Here is a 19,962-nt window from a genome sequence, read left to right on the forward strand (position 1 = left end):
CGTATTTGAAATGTGTATTTAGTCTGTGCAGGTTCAAATTAACGAAACTTCAAAACAACGTCCACAGTGTGAAGCTACTGTACTTCTGATGGACGTGATCCCAGGACAAGTTGTCAGCACTCTGAAGTGTGTTTCACATCTGAGTGGTCTGACCCTTATATACCCTTGATGAACTGCATCCCCTCCTAGCCCCACCTCCTAGGACATGCCCAAGCAGCCCCCAGCTCCCTCCTAGGACATGCCCTAGTCCCATCCTCGGACATGCCCAAGCCCCCTCCCTCCTAGGACATGCCCTAGTCCCATCCTCGGACATGCCCAATCCCCCTCCCTCCTAGGACCCATTGTTCCTCAATTGGGGGTAACCCCAGGGGTACACGGGGTACTTGAGAATAATAACAATAATGACAAAACATTTTAACAAACGTTTTAACAAACTTGACCAGCACAACTGTTATTGAAAAAAAATGCCTTTATTTATAGATGTACAGTAGGATGACAGGGAACGGGGAGAGAGATGGGGAGAAGACATGCAGCAAATGTCGTCGGGATTACCAGCCTAGCTGCCCGGACTGCTCGGCTTAAAGAATCTTAACCCGCACACTGATCTGCTCCCATAAAGAAAGAAGAAAAAGTATTATTTTTCTGATGTCACTTTCTAACCCAGCACCTTAAAGGACAACTTTTAGAGTAAATAATAAAAAAAAAAAATCGCTATAAAATGTTGTAAAAAAATGGGAAAAATGCACTGGGAATTATTTCCTGGGCCTGGCGTCGTCATGAAAGGGGGCGGGACTACGACGCTCTATAGCAATAGCTTGTACTATCTAGTACTTTTTTGTGGTAAAATATGTATGACCTCACCCATTCTCAACCTATGTTCATATAATTGTTGAGGACCTACTATTGTCCACATCCACTACTGATCAATGTCAAGAAAGGAAAAATATATATAATTCTGATGAGAATAATCCCAGGAAATGTTTAATACTTTGAAATGCGAATCATGTGAATTTAGAGCTATTAATATAATAGCATCACTTACAGCCTTTAACAAGCAAGCAATTAACAGACGGACGAGATTCATTGTTTGTTAATCCACCTTTTTTATTACAAATCATAAATTTGAATTCCATAATTTAATGTATATTCACAATGTGTAGCCTATTCACATATTTACAAACCAAGTTCGCTCATTACAACAATGATCAATCTCTGTCACTGCTTTGCTGACTGGCAAAACAATTAACACAAACACCAACAAAATAATTGTCTGGTGTATATACATCCCATAAGATTGGAATTAAAACAATCAAGTGCTTACACATGAAAACAAGTGCATGCAGCACAAGCATGCCTAATACAGTTCTTCACCAGATCTAGAAAAGACACGAGAGGTCCAAGCTCATCTACACTTTGCATAAACTCTGCAAGAAGCAACAGTAACATTTTGGTCCATTTGACACACATTCCTGCTGTGTCCAAAACTGTCTGCACCATAGGCATACTGCAGATTGTTCCCTTGTTTTAAGGAGTTTTAAGAAGTTTGCCTCGAACATGAATTCCTTCCACCGGAAGCCTGTGAGGAGAATGGCTGAACCAATACACCACAATCCTCAATTTACCCCTTTCAGTCACATGCTGTGTGACATGCCACTTTGGATCCGTTTATAGTCCCGATAACTGACCAAAGACATTGCCATCATGCTCAGCTGATACACTTTGTGGCCAGGCACTGAACCTAGATCTTTTGGCAGGACAGTAAGATTGCAGGGCTGGCATGCAAAGCCTTCTTCAGGTTGAACAGGCCCAGGCACTGGGAGCGAAAGCGTGTATCAAAGAAGGCATACAGGAAGGGGTTGAGGCAGCTGTTGACGTAGGCCAGACAGGTGGCGTAGGGGTGAGCCAGGAGGAGGAAACGTAGGAAGGCACATGAGTCTGTAGCCAGGTTCAGGTAGGAGAGAGCGTCAGCACTCTTCAGCACATGGAAGGGAGTCCAACAGGCAGCAAACACCATCACCAGTGTGGTGATGGTCCTCAACAGTCTCCGCTTGCGCTGCTCTTCCTTGCGCAGGCCGTCAAAGTGGCGGGAGACGGTGCATCCGATGAACCTGTAGCACACCATCATGGCCAAGAAAGGTAGAAGAAACCCCAAGACTGAGGAGCAGAGGCTGAGGCCGGCCACCAGCAGGCTCTCTTTGTTCTTATCTGTCACCACCAGGCTGAAGTCCATGACACAGGAAGTACGGTTGCTTGTCTCCTCATGTTTGGTGGTGCGGAAGATTAGAGTGGGGGCAGCCAGTAGAGCAGACAGGAGCCACATCACTGTCAGGGACGCCCTCATGTGACGCCGGGTACGAAGCTGTGAGCTGGACATAGAGGACACAATGGTTGTTATACTGTAGTTACCTAAACAAAATAGCTAAATGAAAATAACTGAAATCTTTCTGCTTTATTTCATTCATAAAATAACTAGAAAACCCACGGTTAAAACTAATCAAAACTATATTGAAACTAATCAAATCTATATTGAAATTGAAAATAAACAGGTCAAAACCAAATCAAAATGATAGTCAAAACTCTAATCACCTTGAGGAGGAGCGTACGATGGCCAGGTAGCGGTCGTAGCTCATACAGGTAAGGCAGTAAACGCTGGCGTACATGTTCAGATGGACCATGTAGCTGCTGATCTTGCACAGGGCCACTCCAAAGGGCCAGTGGTAGCCCATGGCCGTGTACACTGCCCACAGAGGCAGAGTGAGCAGAAAGGTCAGGTCGGCTACAGCCAGGTTGCCGATGTAGACGTCGGCAGTGCGCCGCTTGCCCTGTGCTCTCCACACGGTGAAGATGACCAGTCCGTTTCCAGACAGGCCCAGGATGAAGATGAGCATGTAGAGCAACGGGATGACAGAGTATGAAGGTCCCCACTCTGAGTAGTCACACAGCATGCTGGACGTCTGGTTGTCCTCGTAGTCATAGTACTCATAAGCACTTTCATTCTGCATCTACATCTCCATTTTGTTCCTCTCTGATGATCCCGTTCTCGTATTTGAAATGTGTATTTAGTCTGTGCAGGTTCAAATTAACGAAACTTCAAAACAACGTCCACAGTGTGAAGCTACTGTACTTCTGATGGACGTGATCCCAGGACAAGTTGTCAGCACTCTGAAGTGTGTTTCACATCTGAGTGGTCTGACCCTTATATACCCTTGATGAACTGCATCCCCTCCTAGCCCCACCTCCTAGGACATGCCCAAGCAGCCCCCAGCTCCCTCCTAGGACATGCCCTAGTCCCATCCTCGGACATGCCCAAGCCCCCTCCCTCCTAGGACATGCCCTAGTCCCATCCTCGGACATGCCCAATCCCCCTCCCTCCTAGGACCCATTGTTCCTCAATTGGGGGTAACCCCAGGGGTACACGGGGTACTTGAGAATAATAACAATAATGACAAAACATTTTAACAAACGTTTTAACAAACTTGACCAGCACAACTGTTATTGAAAAAAAAAATGCCTTTATTTATAGATGTACAGTAGGATGACAGGGAACGGGGAGAGAGATGGGGAGAAGACATGCAGCAAATGTCGTCGGGATTACCAGCCTAGCTGCCCGGACTGCTCGGCTTAAAGAATCTTAACCCGCACACTGATCTGCTCCCATAAAGAAAGAAGAAAAAGTATTATTTTTCTGATGTCACTTTCTAACCCAGCACCTTAAAGGACAACTTTTAGAGTAAATAATAAAAAAATAAATCGCTATAAAATGTTGTAAAAAAATACATATTTAGCCCCATGCTCGAATGCCCCCGCCCCCCTGTCAAAAACCGCTAAAATCCCTAAAACGAAAGAAAGCAGCAAATGAAGAATAATTAACACTCATCTTTTACTTTCTCTAATAACAACTTAAAACATGAACCTTGGTTGAAAAAAACTAAAGTTGTCCTTTAATTTTAGTTTAACTCTTCAACCCATTTAGACCTGAGGACGATTCAAAAAAAAAAGTGTTAACAGTTCTAACAGTCCTAACAGTTTTCTGAAACTTGTTTTGTTCTATGTCAGCAGTGCTCAACCTTTTTCATGTCAAGGACCCCCAGAATTATCTGTATTTGGCTGTGGACCCCCATCTGAAAATGTGTTGTTCCAGGGACCCCCCCAGAAGCAAAGATTTGAGTTAAAAACCTTCTGAAACCGCTCTGAATGAATATATATTCAACGATTCGCGCCACACTTTCACAATTTTTCAAAAATAGCAGATCTACAAGCTTGTAGGACCTCTGGGTTAGGGGTAGGGGAGCCTGTTGACCTCCACTACCGCCTGTCAATGTCATAAGCATATGTCAGCCTGCTGGGGTCATCGTGGGTATAGTGGGCCGGGTGCATGGCCACTTGTAAAATTAGACTAGACTCAGATAGATATCAATCAAGATGTAACAAAAAAATACTAATCATCAGATTAAATGGAGTTTCCATGGTAAAATGATCATTGCACATTTAAACAACATATGGAGCATGTTGTGTGGACATGTAAGAATGTAAAATGATCATTAATAATTAACAGCATATGGAGCATGTGTGGACATGTTGTTGGTTGTTCTACCCATGAGCTGTTTAACAATGAAGTGTTCTGTCCATAATGGCTCCTTCTCACACCTCATTGAATGGACTGCGACATTTACATTTCAATAGTTGTTGTTTCATGGCTGCCACTGTACTGTACATGCTAAACATGCAGGCTGCAGACAACTAAATGCAATGGCTTGAGCCATGGTGAACTTCTCAGCAGATATAGCAGGTTGACAATTTGAACTCAATCGCATATTACGCAGCTATGCACATAAAGACCGCACGTGTGCGTGCGAGAGTGTGCACGCGAGGATTTCGGACGGTTTTAGGTAGATTACATTGACCGTTAGCCAAACTAGCCAAAAGTTGCTACATTTCGCTACATTAAGCCCCCGAGTGAGAAGCGCGAGGACGTGCTTCAAAGACTGGGGAGGGGTGATTGTAGCTCCCAGCCCGCAACAGCCCTGCCGTTTGGGCTCAGCCCTATTGGCAATTTGGCACGGTAGGTAGCATATTGATCTGGCGAGTGGGAGCCCCGGGTTCAATCCCCGCTTCCACGTAATGCTACACATACATTTAACTTGACTATAGATCATACACAGATTTGTATTTAAAGTTTTAGCTTAACAATCGGAATGTTCAGCCTCACTATATGTCTTACAAACATGTAAACAGTAGCCTACAGTAGTTTCTGGAAAGGGTTCAAATTAATTTTAGCTGCCCCACCCGGGGCTGGCTCAGGGAACACAGGGTCAACAGGGGCAGGTTCTGGACAGACAGGCTGGAGGCCTACAATCCCCAGCCTGATTGCAGGCTGGTGAGCAGGTAGGGAAGCAGGCTGAGGAGCAGGTTGGGAAGCAGGCTGGTGAGCAGGCTGGTGAGCAGGTTGGGATGCAGGGCAAGCTGGAGTGACAGGCTTGTTGGATAGCAAAGATGCCAATAAAGTTCTTATTTGCCTGGCTGTTCCATCCACCAGATAAGCCAATTGTGGATACCTTTTCATAAAGCAAAAGGTCTCTTTCAAGGCCCACCTGAGAGCCATCTCTTGCTGCTGAACACAAGTCGTCTCTTTAACCGCATTGACATAGCTGTCGATAACTTGCAAGTCCTCATCGATCTGCTGGAGTTCTGCTGGGTCCATGTTGGTCAGATTATACTGTCACGGTGTGTCAGGTGAGGACCCAGAAGCAGAACCAGGCCGGCAAACTGATGCAGTCCAATATATTTATTATCATAAAACTCACAGTAGTGTAGCAGGACATACACAGTAACATTGATTTATAATCTGACATGGGAACACCGAACACAGGGAGGTTTAAATAGACTAGACACAGGTGCAACAGAACTACAATCAACACTGGGATTGGCTGGGAGACTAACAGGACACAGGTGGAGAAAACTAGTGATCACAGGGAGGTGAGACAAGACAGGCAAACACCACTAGGCAGAACAGGAAACACAACTACACAATAAGAGTACACAGAATATATATAGATCATGACAGATTGACAGTACAGTTCGTGACACAAACTGAGGCAGAGGAGTCAACAGAAAGGATATCAATCCATCTACAAAAATACTCTCCAATTCCAAAACCCTTAAGCACCTCCAGCAGATAAGGCCACTGGACCTCATCAAAAGCACGCTGGGCATCCAGTGACAATATAGCCTTATCCGGAGACCCTTCATATGTATTGATTATATTGAGCACTCTTCTCACATTGTGAAATCCTTGTCGATTCATCACAAAGCCATTTTGGTCATTTTTAATTATAGATGGTACAACTTTATCTAATCTCATAGCCAAAGCCTTAGCTATAATTTTGGCATCAGAATTTAAAAGTGAGATTGGTCTGTAAGAGCCACATTCAGTTTGTTCCTTCCCCGGTTTCAGAGTAATCAGGGCAAGATGGAAATATAAAATTTGTATGTGGTGACATAATTAAACTTTATGTTGATACAGCACACTGATTATCAAGAAAATGAAAAACTTCATGTCAAAAAGGTTGCCGACCCCTGCCATATAGTCTTCTTTTTGATACTGTGTAAGATGATAACAGTTGACACCTGTGTTCAATTACATTTGATTGTAAAATACCACACTTCCTGTTGTCTTGTCACAACGTTGAGGAAGGCCAACCAGGCCGAAATGCGTACGTTGTCCACTCTTGTCAGAGGTAAATAAATTCATGTGAAAAGGACATATAATGAGTGCTGGCATTTTCTTGATTTCATCCTGTATCTTCGAGCCTTGCACCGTGAAGGATTTTGTTCTAACCTGGAGTGCTGCGGGTTGTCTGCTTCGCCAGTACTTTTTTGCTCAGTGTCGTAGAGAATACTAGGAAGAGAGGTATCTATGGATGGCTTGGCAAATTAAATTGATTTGACATAACTTTAAGGTCCATGGATGCAGTATCATACTGTCTGTTTCTATTTGCCAAATATACATAGACAATACAGGACAATAGATGTTTTCCACTCATGTCAACAATTAATGTTGCTCCACTTTCAGGTATATTTTGTACCAGAATCATTTGGAAAATCCTTTGCAACATTTTTTTCCCATTTGAGACATAGCCATTTTAAGCTCCCCGCAGCCATCTTGGTTTCTGGGAAGTATATTCTGGTAAACATTAGTATGTTATTTAGCATGCCAAATACTACCAGAATCCATTGAAAACCCTTTTGTATCCATTTGGGGGTTAAACCATATAGCCTATTGACTCGCCTATAGTGGCATAATCAATTACATTATCGTTGAAAGGCCAGCGGCGGGAAGGATTATTAGTTAAATCCCATCATGGTGTTCAGGGAGGAAGAGAAGTTCACACAGGAAGATAGGTTGTTGAATATGGGCTGCGTAATAGCATTTACTTCAGGTTGCACTGTGACTGTTTATGTCACATCAACTTGGGTACATCACCATTGCTACTCAATAGGTCAGTGTGAGTGACCACATGATCTTCATATTTGGGCAAATGGTCGACCCAAGATTCCATAAATGGTCATGGTTGACTCCATAAGCTCCATATATGGAGCCAGTTATTTTCCAGTGACCCTTACGTTTGCGGCGTCAAAGAAAGAAAGAGGAGGATAATAGGTAAATAAGCTACGTTGAATTAACACCTGTACAAAGAACATGTCTCTCCTGAGGCTCTGTGCTGCTACAAGCAAACATTGTGTAACCAAGGGATTCGTAGTGGGACCAGCTGCTTTCAGAGGATGCTCACGGTCAGCCTGTGGACCGGTTAAGGACAAGTTACCACTGCAGAAAGAGAAAGCCCCGCAGGGCCGGTTTGACATGCCCGAAGGGAAGGGCAAGAAGGGTGTTCTCGGAATATGTCCTGACGTCAACCCTGACTCCAAGGAGAAGGGGGGCCCCAGATGGCCGGAGCCCACCCGCTATGGGGACTGGGAGAGGAAGGGCCGCTGCATTGACTTTTAGTTTATTTTCTTATTTTTTCACAACCCAGCAGCAGGAGCTGGAAAATGCCCAGGCTGCTGGGAAAATGCTAATTAAATTAAATTACAACAAAGTTGTACCAACATGCTTTACAATAAATAATTAAAAACTACACTTAATTTAGCAACATACAACATACACAGTGTCGATTTCAGCATAAAAAACAACTCATGCTGTGATTGGACATGCCAGAGTATAAAAATTACTCTTGAGGTGTGATTTAAACACCTGAAGGGTGGGTGCTTGTCTTATGTTCAGAGGCAGCTCATTCCAAAGCTTGTAGTTTGTTGTGGTTGAGAGAGAACTCTGGTGACTCTTGAATGTAGAGGGACCTCACCCCGGCCCATTTTGACAGGCTGGAATGGCTTAGGTTTTATGACAGAGTACAGCATCTTGCAATGGGTCTGGTCCACAAGATCCGCTACAACACCACCAAGATACCCATGTACCTGTCTAAATACTTCCTTAATGTCAACAAAGTCCACACCCACAACACCAGAGGGAGTTCAACAAACCATGTGCAACCCAGATTCGGCACAAACAAGGGACTAAATTAATTTCGCTCCTATGCCACCAAAATGTGGAACGCCCTACCAACAGTCATTAAGACATGCAAATCCATTGACTCCTTCAAAACCGCCCTCAAAGGGCACCTACGGATGGCTGCAATTCGAAACTGGCCCCCGTAATTTCTGAAAATCACTGTATATGCTTTTTCCCCCTTTTTACCTCCTCTGATTTCCTGTTTTTGGCTATATAGAAGTTTGTACGTCTCTAAATGTTATGATGAATTGAAAATGGTGGACCCTCTTGTAAACAAGTGCAATACTTGATGGTGTCGTCCACTCACAGTTGACAGTTTTTGTAAAGAGTTGTACTTGAAATGTACTGTAATTCTGCAAACTGTTAATAAATGTTTCAATCAATCAAAAGCATCAAGTTAACCTGGTGAAACGTGAATGTGGAGAGAGCTTAAATTTCATCTGCATGCCATTTTATAAGAGAAAATACTGAAGAGAAACTGATTGATTGTTGTAGTTGAGTTAAGTGTAACAAAGTACGTGGAAAGAGACGTGGATGTCAGTGGAGAAACAGTGAACCAGCCATCAGCTCCAATCCGTGTTGGCTACGTTTAGACTAGCCTTTTGTCTGTAGATGATTTTCCATAGAAGTCTGTGGTACCATTGTTGGCGCACAAGCTTGGAGCTCATATAATTTCACACTTAATCCACAAGATAGTAAATTCAGTTCCTTAGTTTACAGTCTCTGTAGTGTCTGTAAACCTTTACTTGTACACATTGTGGAAAAAGCTAAAACACTGTTTAGTTGTACGTTTTTATAGAGCGTTACAGTCCTGCCCCCTACCAGGGCCCAGGAAATGATTCCCCGTTCATTTTCCTCATAGACATTTCAAAAAATATTTATTTAAAGACCTTTTAAGCGTCGTACAAAGCCAACTCGAGTTGTGAGAAATCATGACAACAAACACAATTTTTCGGGCCGAACAAATAATTAGAAAGAAGAAGAAAACGGCAGGTTACAACACTTTTCTTCTTGTTTTTCTTCTTTGTAATTATTTGTTTGGTCCAAAATATTGTGTTTTCTTGTCATGATTTGTCACGACTCGAGTTGGCTTTATACAACGCTTAAAAGGTCTTTAAATAAATACATTTTGAAATGTCTATGGGAAAAATGCACTGGGAATTATTTCCTGGGCCTGGCGTCGTCATGAAAGGGGGCGGGACTACGACGCTCTATAGCAATAGCTTGTACTATCTAGTACTTTTTTGTGGTAAAATATGTATGACCTCACCCATTCTCAACCTATGTTCATATAATTGTTGAGGACCTACTATTGTCCACATCCACTACTGACCAATGTCAAGAAATTAAAAATATATATAATTCTGATGAGAATAATCCCAGGAAATGTTTAATACTTTGAAATGCGAATCTTATCTGAGTGGTCATGTGAATTTAGAGCTATTAATATAATAGCATCACTTACAGCCTTTAACAAGCAAGCAATTAACAGACGGACGAGATTCATTGTTTGTTAATCCACCTTTTTTATTACAAATCATAAATTTGAATTCCATAATTTAATTTATATTCACAATGTGTAGCCTATTCACATATTTACAAACCAAGTTCGCTCATTACAACAATGATCAATCTCGGTCACTGCTTTGCTGACTGGCAAAACAATTAACACAAACACCAACAAAATAATTGTCTGGTGTATATACATCCCATAAGATTGGAATTAAAACAATCAAGTGCTTACACATGAAAACAAGTGCCTGCAGCACAAGCATGCCTAATACAGTTCTTCACCAGATCTAGAAAAGACACGAGAGGTCCAAGCTCATCTACACTTTGCATAAACTCTGCAAGAAGCAACAGTCACATTTTGGTCCATTTGACACACATTCCTGCTGTGTCCAAAAATGTCTGCACCAGGCATACTGCAGATTGTTCCCTTTTTTTAAGGAGTTTTAAGAAGTTTGCCTCGAACATGAATTCCTTCCACCGGAAGCCTGTGAGGAGAATGGCTGAACCAATACACCACAATCCTCAATTTACCCCTTTCAGTCACATGCTGTGTGACATGCCACTTTGGATCTGTTTATAGTCCCGATAACTGACCAAAGACATTGCCATCATGCTCAGCTGATACACTTTGTGGTCAGGCACTGAACCTAGATTTTTTGGCAGGCCAGTAAGATTGCAGGGCTGGCATGCAAAGCCTTCTTCAGGTTGAACAGGCCCAGGCACTGGGAGCGAAAGCGTGTATCAAAGAAGGCATACAGGAAGGGGTTGAGGCAGCTGTTGACGTAGGCCAGACAGGTGGCGTAGGGGTGAGCCAGGAGGAGGAAACGTAGGAAGGCACATGAGTCTGGAGCCAGGTTCAGGTAGGAGAGAGCGTCAGCACTCTTCAGCACATGGAAGGGAGTCCAACAGGCAGCAAACACCATCACCAGTGTGGTGATGGTCCTCAACAGTCTCCGCTTGCGCTGCTCTTCCTTGCGCAGGCCGTCGAAATGGCGGGAGACGGTGCATCCGATGAACCAGTAGCACACCATCATGGCCAAGAAAGGTAGAAGAAACCCCAAGACTGAGGAGCAGAGGCTGAGGCTGGCCACCAGCAGGCTCTCTTTGTTCTTATCTGTCACCACCAGGCTGAAGTCCATGACACAGGAAGTCCGGTTGCTTGTCTCCTCATGTTTGGTGGTGCGGAAGATTAGAGTGGGGGCAGCCAGTAGAGCAGACAGGAGCCACATCACTGTCAGGGACGCCCTCATGTGACCCCGGGTACGAAGCTGTGAGCTGGACATAGAGGACACAATGGTTGTTATACTGTAGTTACCTAAAAAAATAGCTAAATGAAAATAACTGAATTTGAACTAATCCACATTTTATAAAACTGAAATAATATTAAAAAGATACCTGAAACTGTATTGTTTGTCTACAAAACTTTCAAAAAAATAACTAATCATAGAGAAAATTTGCTTAGTTTTAATCTTTCTGCTTTATTTAATTCATAAAATAACTAGACAACCCACGGTTAAAACTAATCAAAACTATATTGAAACTAATCAAATCTATATTGAAATTGACAATAAACAGGTCAAAAACAAATCGAAATGATAGTCAAAACTCTAATCACCTTGAGGAGGAGCGTACGATGGCCAGGTAGCGGTCGTAGCTCATACAGGTAAGGCAGTAAACGCTGGCGTACATGTTCAGATGGACCATGTAGCTGCTGATCTTGCACAGGGCCACTCCAAAGGGCCAGTGGTAGCCCATGGCCGTGTACACTGCCCACAGAGGCAGAGTGAGCACAAAGGTCAGATCGGCTACAGCCAGGTTGCCGATGTAGACGTCGGCAGTGCGCCGCTTGCCCTGTGCTCTCCACACGGTGAAGATGACCAGTCCGTTTCCAGACAGGCCCAGGATGAAGATGAGCATGTAGAGCAACGGGATGACAGAGTATGAAGGTCCCCACTCTGAGTAGTCACACAGCATGCTGGACGTCTGGTTGTCCTCGTAGTCATAGTACTCATAAGCACTTTCATTCTGCATCTCCATCTCCATTTTGTTCCTCTCTGATGATCCCGTTCTCGTATTTGAAATGTGTATTTAGTCTGTGCAGGTTCAAATTAACGAAACTTCAAAACAACGTCCACAGTGTGAAGCTACTGTACTTCTGATGGACGTGATCCCAGGACAAGTTGTCAGCACTCTGAAGTGTGTTTCACATCTGAGTGGTCTGACCCTTATATACCCTTGATGAACTGCATCCCCTCCTAGCCCCACCTCCTAGGACATGCCCAAGCAGCCCCCAGCTCCCTCCTAGGACATGCCCTAGTCCCATCCTCGGACATGCCCAAGCCCCCTCCCTCCTAGGACATGCCCTAGTCCCATCCTCGGACATGCCCAATCCCCCTCCCTCCTAGGACCCATTGTTCCTCAATTGGGGGTAACCCCAGGGGTACACGGGGTACTTGAGAATAATAACAATAATGACAAAACATTTTAACAAACGTTTTAACAAACTTGACCAGCACAACTGTTATTGAAAAAAAATGCCTTTATTTATAGATGTACAGTAGGATGACAGGGAACGGGGAGAGAGATGGGGAGAAGACATGCAGCAAATGTCGTCGGGATTACCAGCCTAGCTGCCTGGACTGCTCGGCTTAAAGAATCTTAACCCGCACACTGATCTGCTCCCATAAAGAAAGAAGAAAAAGTATTATTTTTCTGATGTCACTTTCTAACCCAGCACCTTAAAGGACAACTTTTAGAGTAAATAATAAAAAAATAAATCGCTATAAAATGTTGTAAAAAAATGGGAAAAATGCACTGGGAATTATTTCCTGGGCCTGGCGTCGTCATGAAAGGGGGCGGGACTACGACGCTCTATAGCAATAGCTTGTACTATCTAGTACTTTTTTGTGGTAAAATATGTATGACCTCACCCATTCTCAACCTATGTTCATATAATTGTTGAGGACCTATTATTGTCCACATCCACTACTGACCAATGTCAAGAAAGGAAAAATATATATAATTCTGATGAGAATAATCCCAGGAAATGTTTAATACTTTGAAATGCGAATCATGTGAATTTAGAGCTATTAATATAATAGCATCACTTACAGCCTTTAACAAGCAAGCAATTAACAGACGGATGAGATTCATTGTTTGTTAATCCACCTTTTTTATTACAAATCATAAATTTGAATTCCATAATTTAATGTATATTCACAATGTGTAGCCTATTCACATATTTACAAACCAAGTTCGCTCATTACAACAATGATCAATCTCTGTCACTGCTTTGCTGACTGGCAAAACAATTAACACAAACACCAACAAAATAATTGTCTGGTGTATATACATCCCATAAGATTGGAATTAAAACAATCAAGTGCTTACACATGAAAACAAGTGCATGCAGCACAATCATGCCTAATACAGTTCTTCACCAGATCTAGAAAAGACACGAGAGGTCCAAGCTCATCTACACTTTGCATAAACTCTGCAAGAAGCAACAGTAAAATTTTGGTCCATTTGACACACATTCCTGCTGTGTCCAAAACTGTCTGCACCATAGGCATACTGCAGATTGTTCCCTTGTTTTAAGGAGTTTTAAGAAGTTTGCCTCGAACATGAATTCCTTCCACCGGAAGCCTGTGAGGAGAATGGCTGAACCAATACACCACAATCCTCAATTTACCCCTTTCAGTCACATGCTGTGTGACATGCCACTTTGGATCCGTTTATAGTCCCGATAACTGACCAAAGACATTGCCATCATGCTCAGCTGATACACTTTGTGGCCAGGCACTGAACCTAGATCTTTTGGCAGGACAGTAAGATTGCAGGGCTGGCATGCAAAGCCTTCTTCAGGTTGAACAGGCCCAGGCACTGGGAGCGAAAGCGTGTATCAAAGAAGGCATACAGGAAGGGGTTGAGGCAGCTGTTGACGTAGGCCAGACAGGTGGCGTAGGGGTGAGCCAGGAGGAGGAAACGTAGGAAGGCACATGAGTCTGTAGCCAGGTTCAGGTAGGAGAGAGCGTCAGCACTCTTCAGCACATGGAAGGGAGTCCAACAGGCAGCAAACACCATCACCAGTGTGGTGATGGTCCTCAACAGTCTCCGCTTGCGCTGCTCTTCCTTGCGCAGGCCGTCAAAGTGGCGGGAGACGGTGCATCCGATGAACCTGTAGCACACCATCATGGCCAAGAAAGGTAGAAGAAACCCCAAGACTGAGGAGCAGAGGCTGAGGCCGGCCACCAGCAGGCTCTCTTTGTTCTTATCTGTCACCACCAGGCTGAAGTCCATGACACAGGAAGTACGATTGCTTGTCTCCTCATGTTTGGTGGTGCGGAAGATTAGAGTGGGGGCAGCCAGTAGAGCAGACAGGAGCCACATCACTGTCAGGGACGCCCTCATGTGACCCCGGGTACGAAGCTGTGAGCTGGACATAGAGGACACAATGGTTGTTATACTGTAGTTACCTAAACAAAATAGCTAAATGAAAATAACTGAAATCTTTCTGCTTTATTTCATTCATAAAATAACTAGAAAACCCACGGTTAAAACTAATCAAAACTATATTGAAACTAATCAAATCTATATTGAAATTGAAAATAAACAGGTCAAAACCAAATCAAAATGATAGTCAAAACTCTAATCACCTTGAGGAGGAGCGTACGATGGCCAGGTAGCGGTCGTAGCTCATACAGGTAAGGCAGTAAACGCTGGCGTACATGTTCAGATGGACCATGTAGCTGCTGATCTTGCACAGGGCCACTCCAAAGGGCCAGTGGTAGCCCATGGCCGTGTACACTGCCCACAGAGGCAGAGTGAGCACAAAGGTCAGGTCGGCTACAGCCAGGTTGCCGATGTAGACGTCGGCAGTGCGCCGCTTGCCCTGTGCTCTCCACACGGTGATGATGACCAGTCCGTTTCCGGACAGGCCCAGGATGAAGATGAGCATGTAGAGCAACGGGATGACAGAGTATGAAGGTCCCCACTCTGAGTAGTCACACAGCATGCTGGACGTCTGGTTGTCCTCGTAGTCATAGTACTCATAAGCACTTTCATTCTGCATCTCCATCTCCATTTTGTTCCTCTCTGATGATCCCGTTCTCGTATTTGAAATGTGTATTTAGTCTGTGCAGGTTCAAATTAACGAAACTTCAAAACAACGTCCACAGTGTGAAGCTACTGTACTTCTGATGGACGTGATCCCAGGACAAGTTGTCAGCACTCTGAAGTGTGTTTCACATCTGAGTGGTCTGACCCTTATATACCCCTGATGAACTGCATCCCCTCCTAGCCCCACCTCCTAGGACATGCCCAAGCAGCCCCCAGCTCCCTCCTAGGACATGCCCTAGTCCCATCCTCGGACATGCCCAAGCCCCCTCCCTCCTAGGACATGCCCTAGTCCCATCCTCGGACATGCCCAATCCCCCTCCCTCCTAGGACCCATTGTTCCTCAATTGGGGGTAACCCCAGGGGTACACGGGGTACTTGAGAATAATAACAATAATGACAAAACATTTTAACAAACGTTTTAACAAACTTGACCAGCACAACTGTTATTGAAAAAAAATGCCTTTATTTATAGATGTACAGTAGGATGACAGGGAACGGGGAGAGAGATGGGGAGAAGACATGCAGCAAATGTCGTCGGGATTACCAGCCTAGCTGCCCGGACTGCTCGGCTTAAAGAATCTTAACCCGCACACTGATCTGCTCCCATAAAGAAAGAAGAAAAAGTATTATTTTTCTGATGTCACTTTCTAACCCAGCACCTTAAAGGACAACTTTTAGAGTAAATAATAAAAAAATAAATCGCTATAAAATGTTGTAAAAAAATGGGAAAAATGCACTGGGAATTATTTCCTGGGCCTGGCGTCGTCATGAAAGGGGGCGGGACTACGACGCTCTATAGCAATAGCTTGTACTATCTAGTACTTTTTTGTGGTAAAATATGTATGACCTCACCCATTCTCAACCTATGTTCATATAATTGTTGAGGACCTACTATTGTCCACATCCACTACTGACCAATGTCAAGAAAGGAAAAATATATATAATTCTGATGAGAATAATCCCAGGAAATGTTTAATACTTTGAAATGCGAATCATGTGAATTTAGAGCTATTAATATAATAGCATCACTTACAGCCTTTAACAAGCAAGCAATTAACAGACGGACGAGATTCATTGTTTGTTAATCCACCTTTTTTATTACAAATCATAAATTTGAATTCCATAATTTAATGTATATTCACAATGTGTAGCCTATTCACATATTTACAAACCAAGTTCGCTCATTACAACAATGATCAATCTCTGTCACTGCTTTGCTGACTGGCAAAACAATTAACACAAACACCAACAAAATAATTGTCTGGTGTATATACATCCCATAAGATTGGAATTAAAACAATCAAGTGCTTACACATGAAAACAAGTGCATGCAGCACAAGCATGCCTAATACAGTTCTTCACCAGATCTAGAAAAGACACGAGAGGTCCAAGCTCATCTACACTTTGCATAAACTCTGCAAGAAGCAACAGTAACATTTTGGTCCATTTGACACACATTCCTGCTGTGTCCAAAACTGTCTGCACCATAGGCATACTGCAGATTGTTCCCTTGTTTTAAGGAGTTTTAAGAAGTTTGCCTCGAACATGAATTCCTTCCACCGGAAGCCTGTGAGGAGAATGGCTGAACCAATACACCACACTCCTCAATTTACCCCTTTCAGTCACATGCTGTGTGACATGCCACTTTGGATCCGTTTATAGTCCCGATAACTGACCAAAGACATTGCCATCATGCTCAGCTGATACACTTTGTGGCCAGGCACTGAACCTAGATCTTTTGGCAGGACAGTAAGATTGCAGGGCTGGCATGCAAAGCCTTCTTCAGGTTGAACAGGCCCAGGCACTGGGAGCGAAAGCGTGTATCAAAGAAGGCATACAGGAAGGGGTTGAGGCAGCTGTTGACGTAGGCCAGACAGGTGGCGTAGGGGTGAGCCAGGAGGAGGAAACGTAGGAAGGCACATGAGTCTGTAGCCAGGTTCAGGTAGGAGAGAGCGTCAGCACTCTTCAGCACATGGAAGGGAGTCCAACAGGCAGCAAACACCATCACCAGTGTGGTGATGGTCCTCAACAGTCTCCGCTTGCGCTGCTCTTCCTTGCGCAGGCCGTCAAAGTGGCGGGAGACGGTGCATCCGATGAACCTGTAGCACACCATCATGGCCAAGAAAGGTAGAAGAAACCCCAAGACTGAGGAGCAGAGGCTGAGGCCGGCCACCAGCAGGCTCTCTTTGTTCTTATCTGTCACCACCAGGCTGAAGTCCATGACACAGGAAGTACGGTTGCTTGTCTCCTCATGTTTGGTGGTGCGGAAGATTAGAGTGGGGGCAGCCAGTAGAGCAGACAGGAGCCACATCACTGTCAGGGACGCCCTCATGTGACGCCGGGTACGAAGCTGTGAGCTGGACATAGAGGACACAATGGTTGTTATACTGTAGTTACCTAAACAAAATAGCTAAATGAAAATAACTGAAATCTTTCTGCTTTATTTCATTCATAAAATAACTAGAAAACCCACGGTTAAAACTAATCAAAACTATATTGAAACTAATCAAATCTATATTGAAATTGAAAATAAACAGGTCAAAACCAAATCAAAATGATAGTCAAAACTCTAATCACCTTGAGGAGGAGCGTACGATGGCCAGGTAGCGGTCGTAGCTCATACAGGTAAGGCAGTAAACGCTGGCGTACATGTTCAGATGGACCATGTAGCTGCTGATCTTGCACAGGGCCACTCCAAAGGGCCAGTGGTAGCCCATGGCCGTGTACACTGCCCACAGAGGCAGAGTGAGCACAAAGGTCAGGTCGGCTACAGCCAGGTTGCCGATGTAGACGTCGGCAGTGCGCCGCTTGCCCTGTGCTCTCCACACGGTGAAGATGACCAGTCCGTTTCCAGACAGGCCCAGGATGAAGATGAGCATGTAGAGCAACGGGATGACAGAGTATGAAGGTCCCCACTCTGAGTAGTCACACAGCATGCTGGACGTCTGGTTGTCCTCGTAGTCATAGTACTCATAAGCACTTTCATTCTGCATCTCCATCTCCATTTTGTTCCTCTCTGATGATCCCGTTCTCGTATTTGAAATGTGTATTTAGTCTGTGCAGGTTCAAATTAACGAAACTTCAAAACAACGTCCACAGTGTGAAGCTACTGTACTTCTGATGGACGTGATCCCAGGACAAGTTGTCAGCACTCTGAAGTGTGTTTCACATCTGAGTGGTCTGACCCTTATATACCCTTGATGAACTGCATCCCCTCCTAGCCCCACCTCCTAGGACATGCCCAAGCAGCCCCCAGCTCCCTCCTAGGACATGCCCTAGTCCCATCCTCGGACATGCCCAAGCCCCCTCCCTCCTAGGACATGCCCTAGTCCCATCCTCGGACATGCCCAATCCCCCTCCCTCCTAGGACCCATTGTTCCTCAATTGGGGGTAACCCCAGGGGTACACGGGGTACTTGAGAATAATAACAATAATGACAAAACATTTTAACAAACGTTTTAACAAACTTGACCAGCACAACTGTTATTGAAAAAAAATGCCTTTATTTATAGATGTACAGTAGGATGACAGGGAACGGGGAGAGAGATGGGGAGAAGACATGCAGCAAATGTCGTCGGGATTACCAGCCTAGCTGCCCGGACTGCTCGGCTTAAAGAATCTTAACCCGCACACTGATCTGCTCCCATAAAGAAAGAAGAAAAAGTATTATTTTTCTGATGTCACTTTCTAACCCAGCACCTTAAAGGACAACTTTTAGAGTAAATAATAAAAAAAAAAAATCGCTATAAAATGTTGTAAAAAAATGGGAAAAATGCACTGGGAATTATTTCCTGGGCCTGGCGTCGTCATGAAAGGGGGCGGGACTACGACGCTCTATAGCAATAGCTTGTACTATCTAGTACTTTTTTGTGGTAAAATATGTATGACCTCACCCATTCTCAACCTATGTTCATATAATTGTTGAGGACCTACTATTGTCCACATCCACTACTGATCAATGTCAAGAAAGGAAAAAAATATATAATTCTGATGAGAATAATCCCAGGAAATGTTTAATACTTTGAAATGAGAATCATGTGAATTTAGAGCTATTAATATAATAGCATCACTTACAGCCTTTAACAAGCAAGCAATTAACAGACGGACGAGATTCATTGTTTGTTAATCCACCTTTTTTATTACAAATCATAAATTTGAATTCCATAATTTAATGTATATTCACAATGTGTAGCCTATTCACATATTTACAAACCAAGTTCGCTCATTACAACAATGATCAATCTCTGTCACTGCTTTGCTGACTGGCAAAACAATTAACACAAACACCAACAAAATAATTGTCTGGTGTATATACATCCCATAAGATTGGAATTAAAACAATCAAGTGCTTACACATGAAAACAAGTGCATGCAGCACAAGCATGCCTAATACAGTTCTTCACCAGATCTAGAAAAGACACGAGAGGTCCAAGCTCATCTACACTTTGCATAAACTCTGCAAGAAGCAACAGTAACATTTTGGTCCATTTGACACACATTCCTGCTGTGTCCAAAACTGTCTGCACCATAGGCATACTGCAGATTGTTCCCTTGTTTTAAGGAGTTTTAAGAAGTTTGCCTCGAACATGAATTCCTTCCACCGGAAGCCTGTGAGGAGAATGGCTGAACCAATACACCACAATCCTCAATTTACCCCTTTCAGTCACATGCTGTGTGACATGCCACTTTGGATCCGTTTATAGTCCCGATAACTGACCAAAGACATTGCCATCATGCTCAGCTGATACACTTTGTGGCCAGGCACT

The 19,962-nt window shown here is 43.8% G+C and overlaps 4 protein-coding genes across 4 annotated transcripts; all 4 read right to left on the reverse strand.

Annotated features, from left to right (window-relative positions):
• Window positions 1-1,738: 1,738 nt before the first annotated feature.
• Window positions 1,739-2,945, reverse strand: LOC306939638 (apelin receptor B-like; the record flags this gene model as incomplete). The annotated part of the gene is made up of 2 exons (XM_079524275.1): window positions 1,739-2,366; window positions 2,587-2,945. 2 exons carry the CDS (start codon window positions 2,943-2,945, stop codon window positions 1,739-1,741), a joined length of 987 nt encoding a protein of 328 aa, XP_079380401.1.
• Window positions 2,946-10,725: 7,780 nt separating this feature from the next.
• Window positions 10,726-12,121, reverse strand: LOC306939337 (apelin receptor B-like; the record flags this gene model as incomplete). The annotated part of the gene is made up of 2 exons (XM_079523924.1): window positions 10,726-11,353; window positions 11,694-12,121. 2 exons carry the CDS (start codon window positions 12,119-12,121, stop codon window positions 10,726-10,728), a joined length of 1,056 nt encoding a protein of 351 aa, XP_079380050.1.
• A 1,764-nt stretch (window positions 12,122-13,885) lies between these two features.
• On the reverse strand, window positions 13,886-15,092 carry LOC306940170 (apelin receptor B-like; the record flags this gene model as incomplete). Its single annotated transcript, XM_079525185.1, has 2 exons — window positions 13,886-14,513; window positions 14,734-15,092. The coding sequence occupies 2 exons, from the start codon at window positions 15,090-15,092 to the stop codon at window positions 13,886-13,888; spliced, it is 987 nt and encodes a 328-aa protein (XP_079381311.1).
• Window positions 15,093-16,925: 1,833 nt separating this feature from the next.
• LOC306939163 (apelin receptor B-like) lies at window positions 16,926-18,132 on the reverse strand (the record flags this gene model as incomplete). The annotated part of the gene is made up of 2 exons (XM_079523678.1): window positions 16,926-17,553; window positions 17,774-18,132. 2 exons carry the CDS (start codon window positions 18,130-18,132, stop codon window positions 16,926-16,928), a joined length of 987 nt encoding a protein of 328 aa, XP_079379804.1.
• Between the last annotated feature and the right edge of the window lie 1,830 nt (window positions 18,133-19,962).

The sequence above is a fragment of the Electrona antarctica genome (genome assembly GCF_951216825.1).
Source record: "Electrona antarctica genome assembly, chromosome: 16".
NCBI lineage: Eukaryota > Metazoa > Chordata > Actinopteri > Myctophiformes > Myctophidae > Electrona > Electrona antarctica.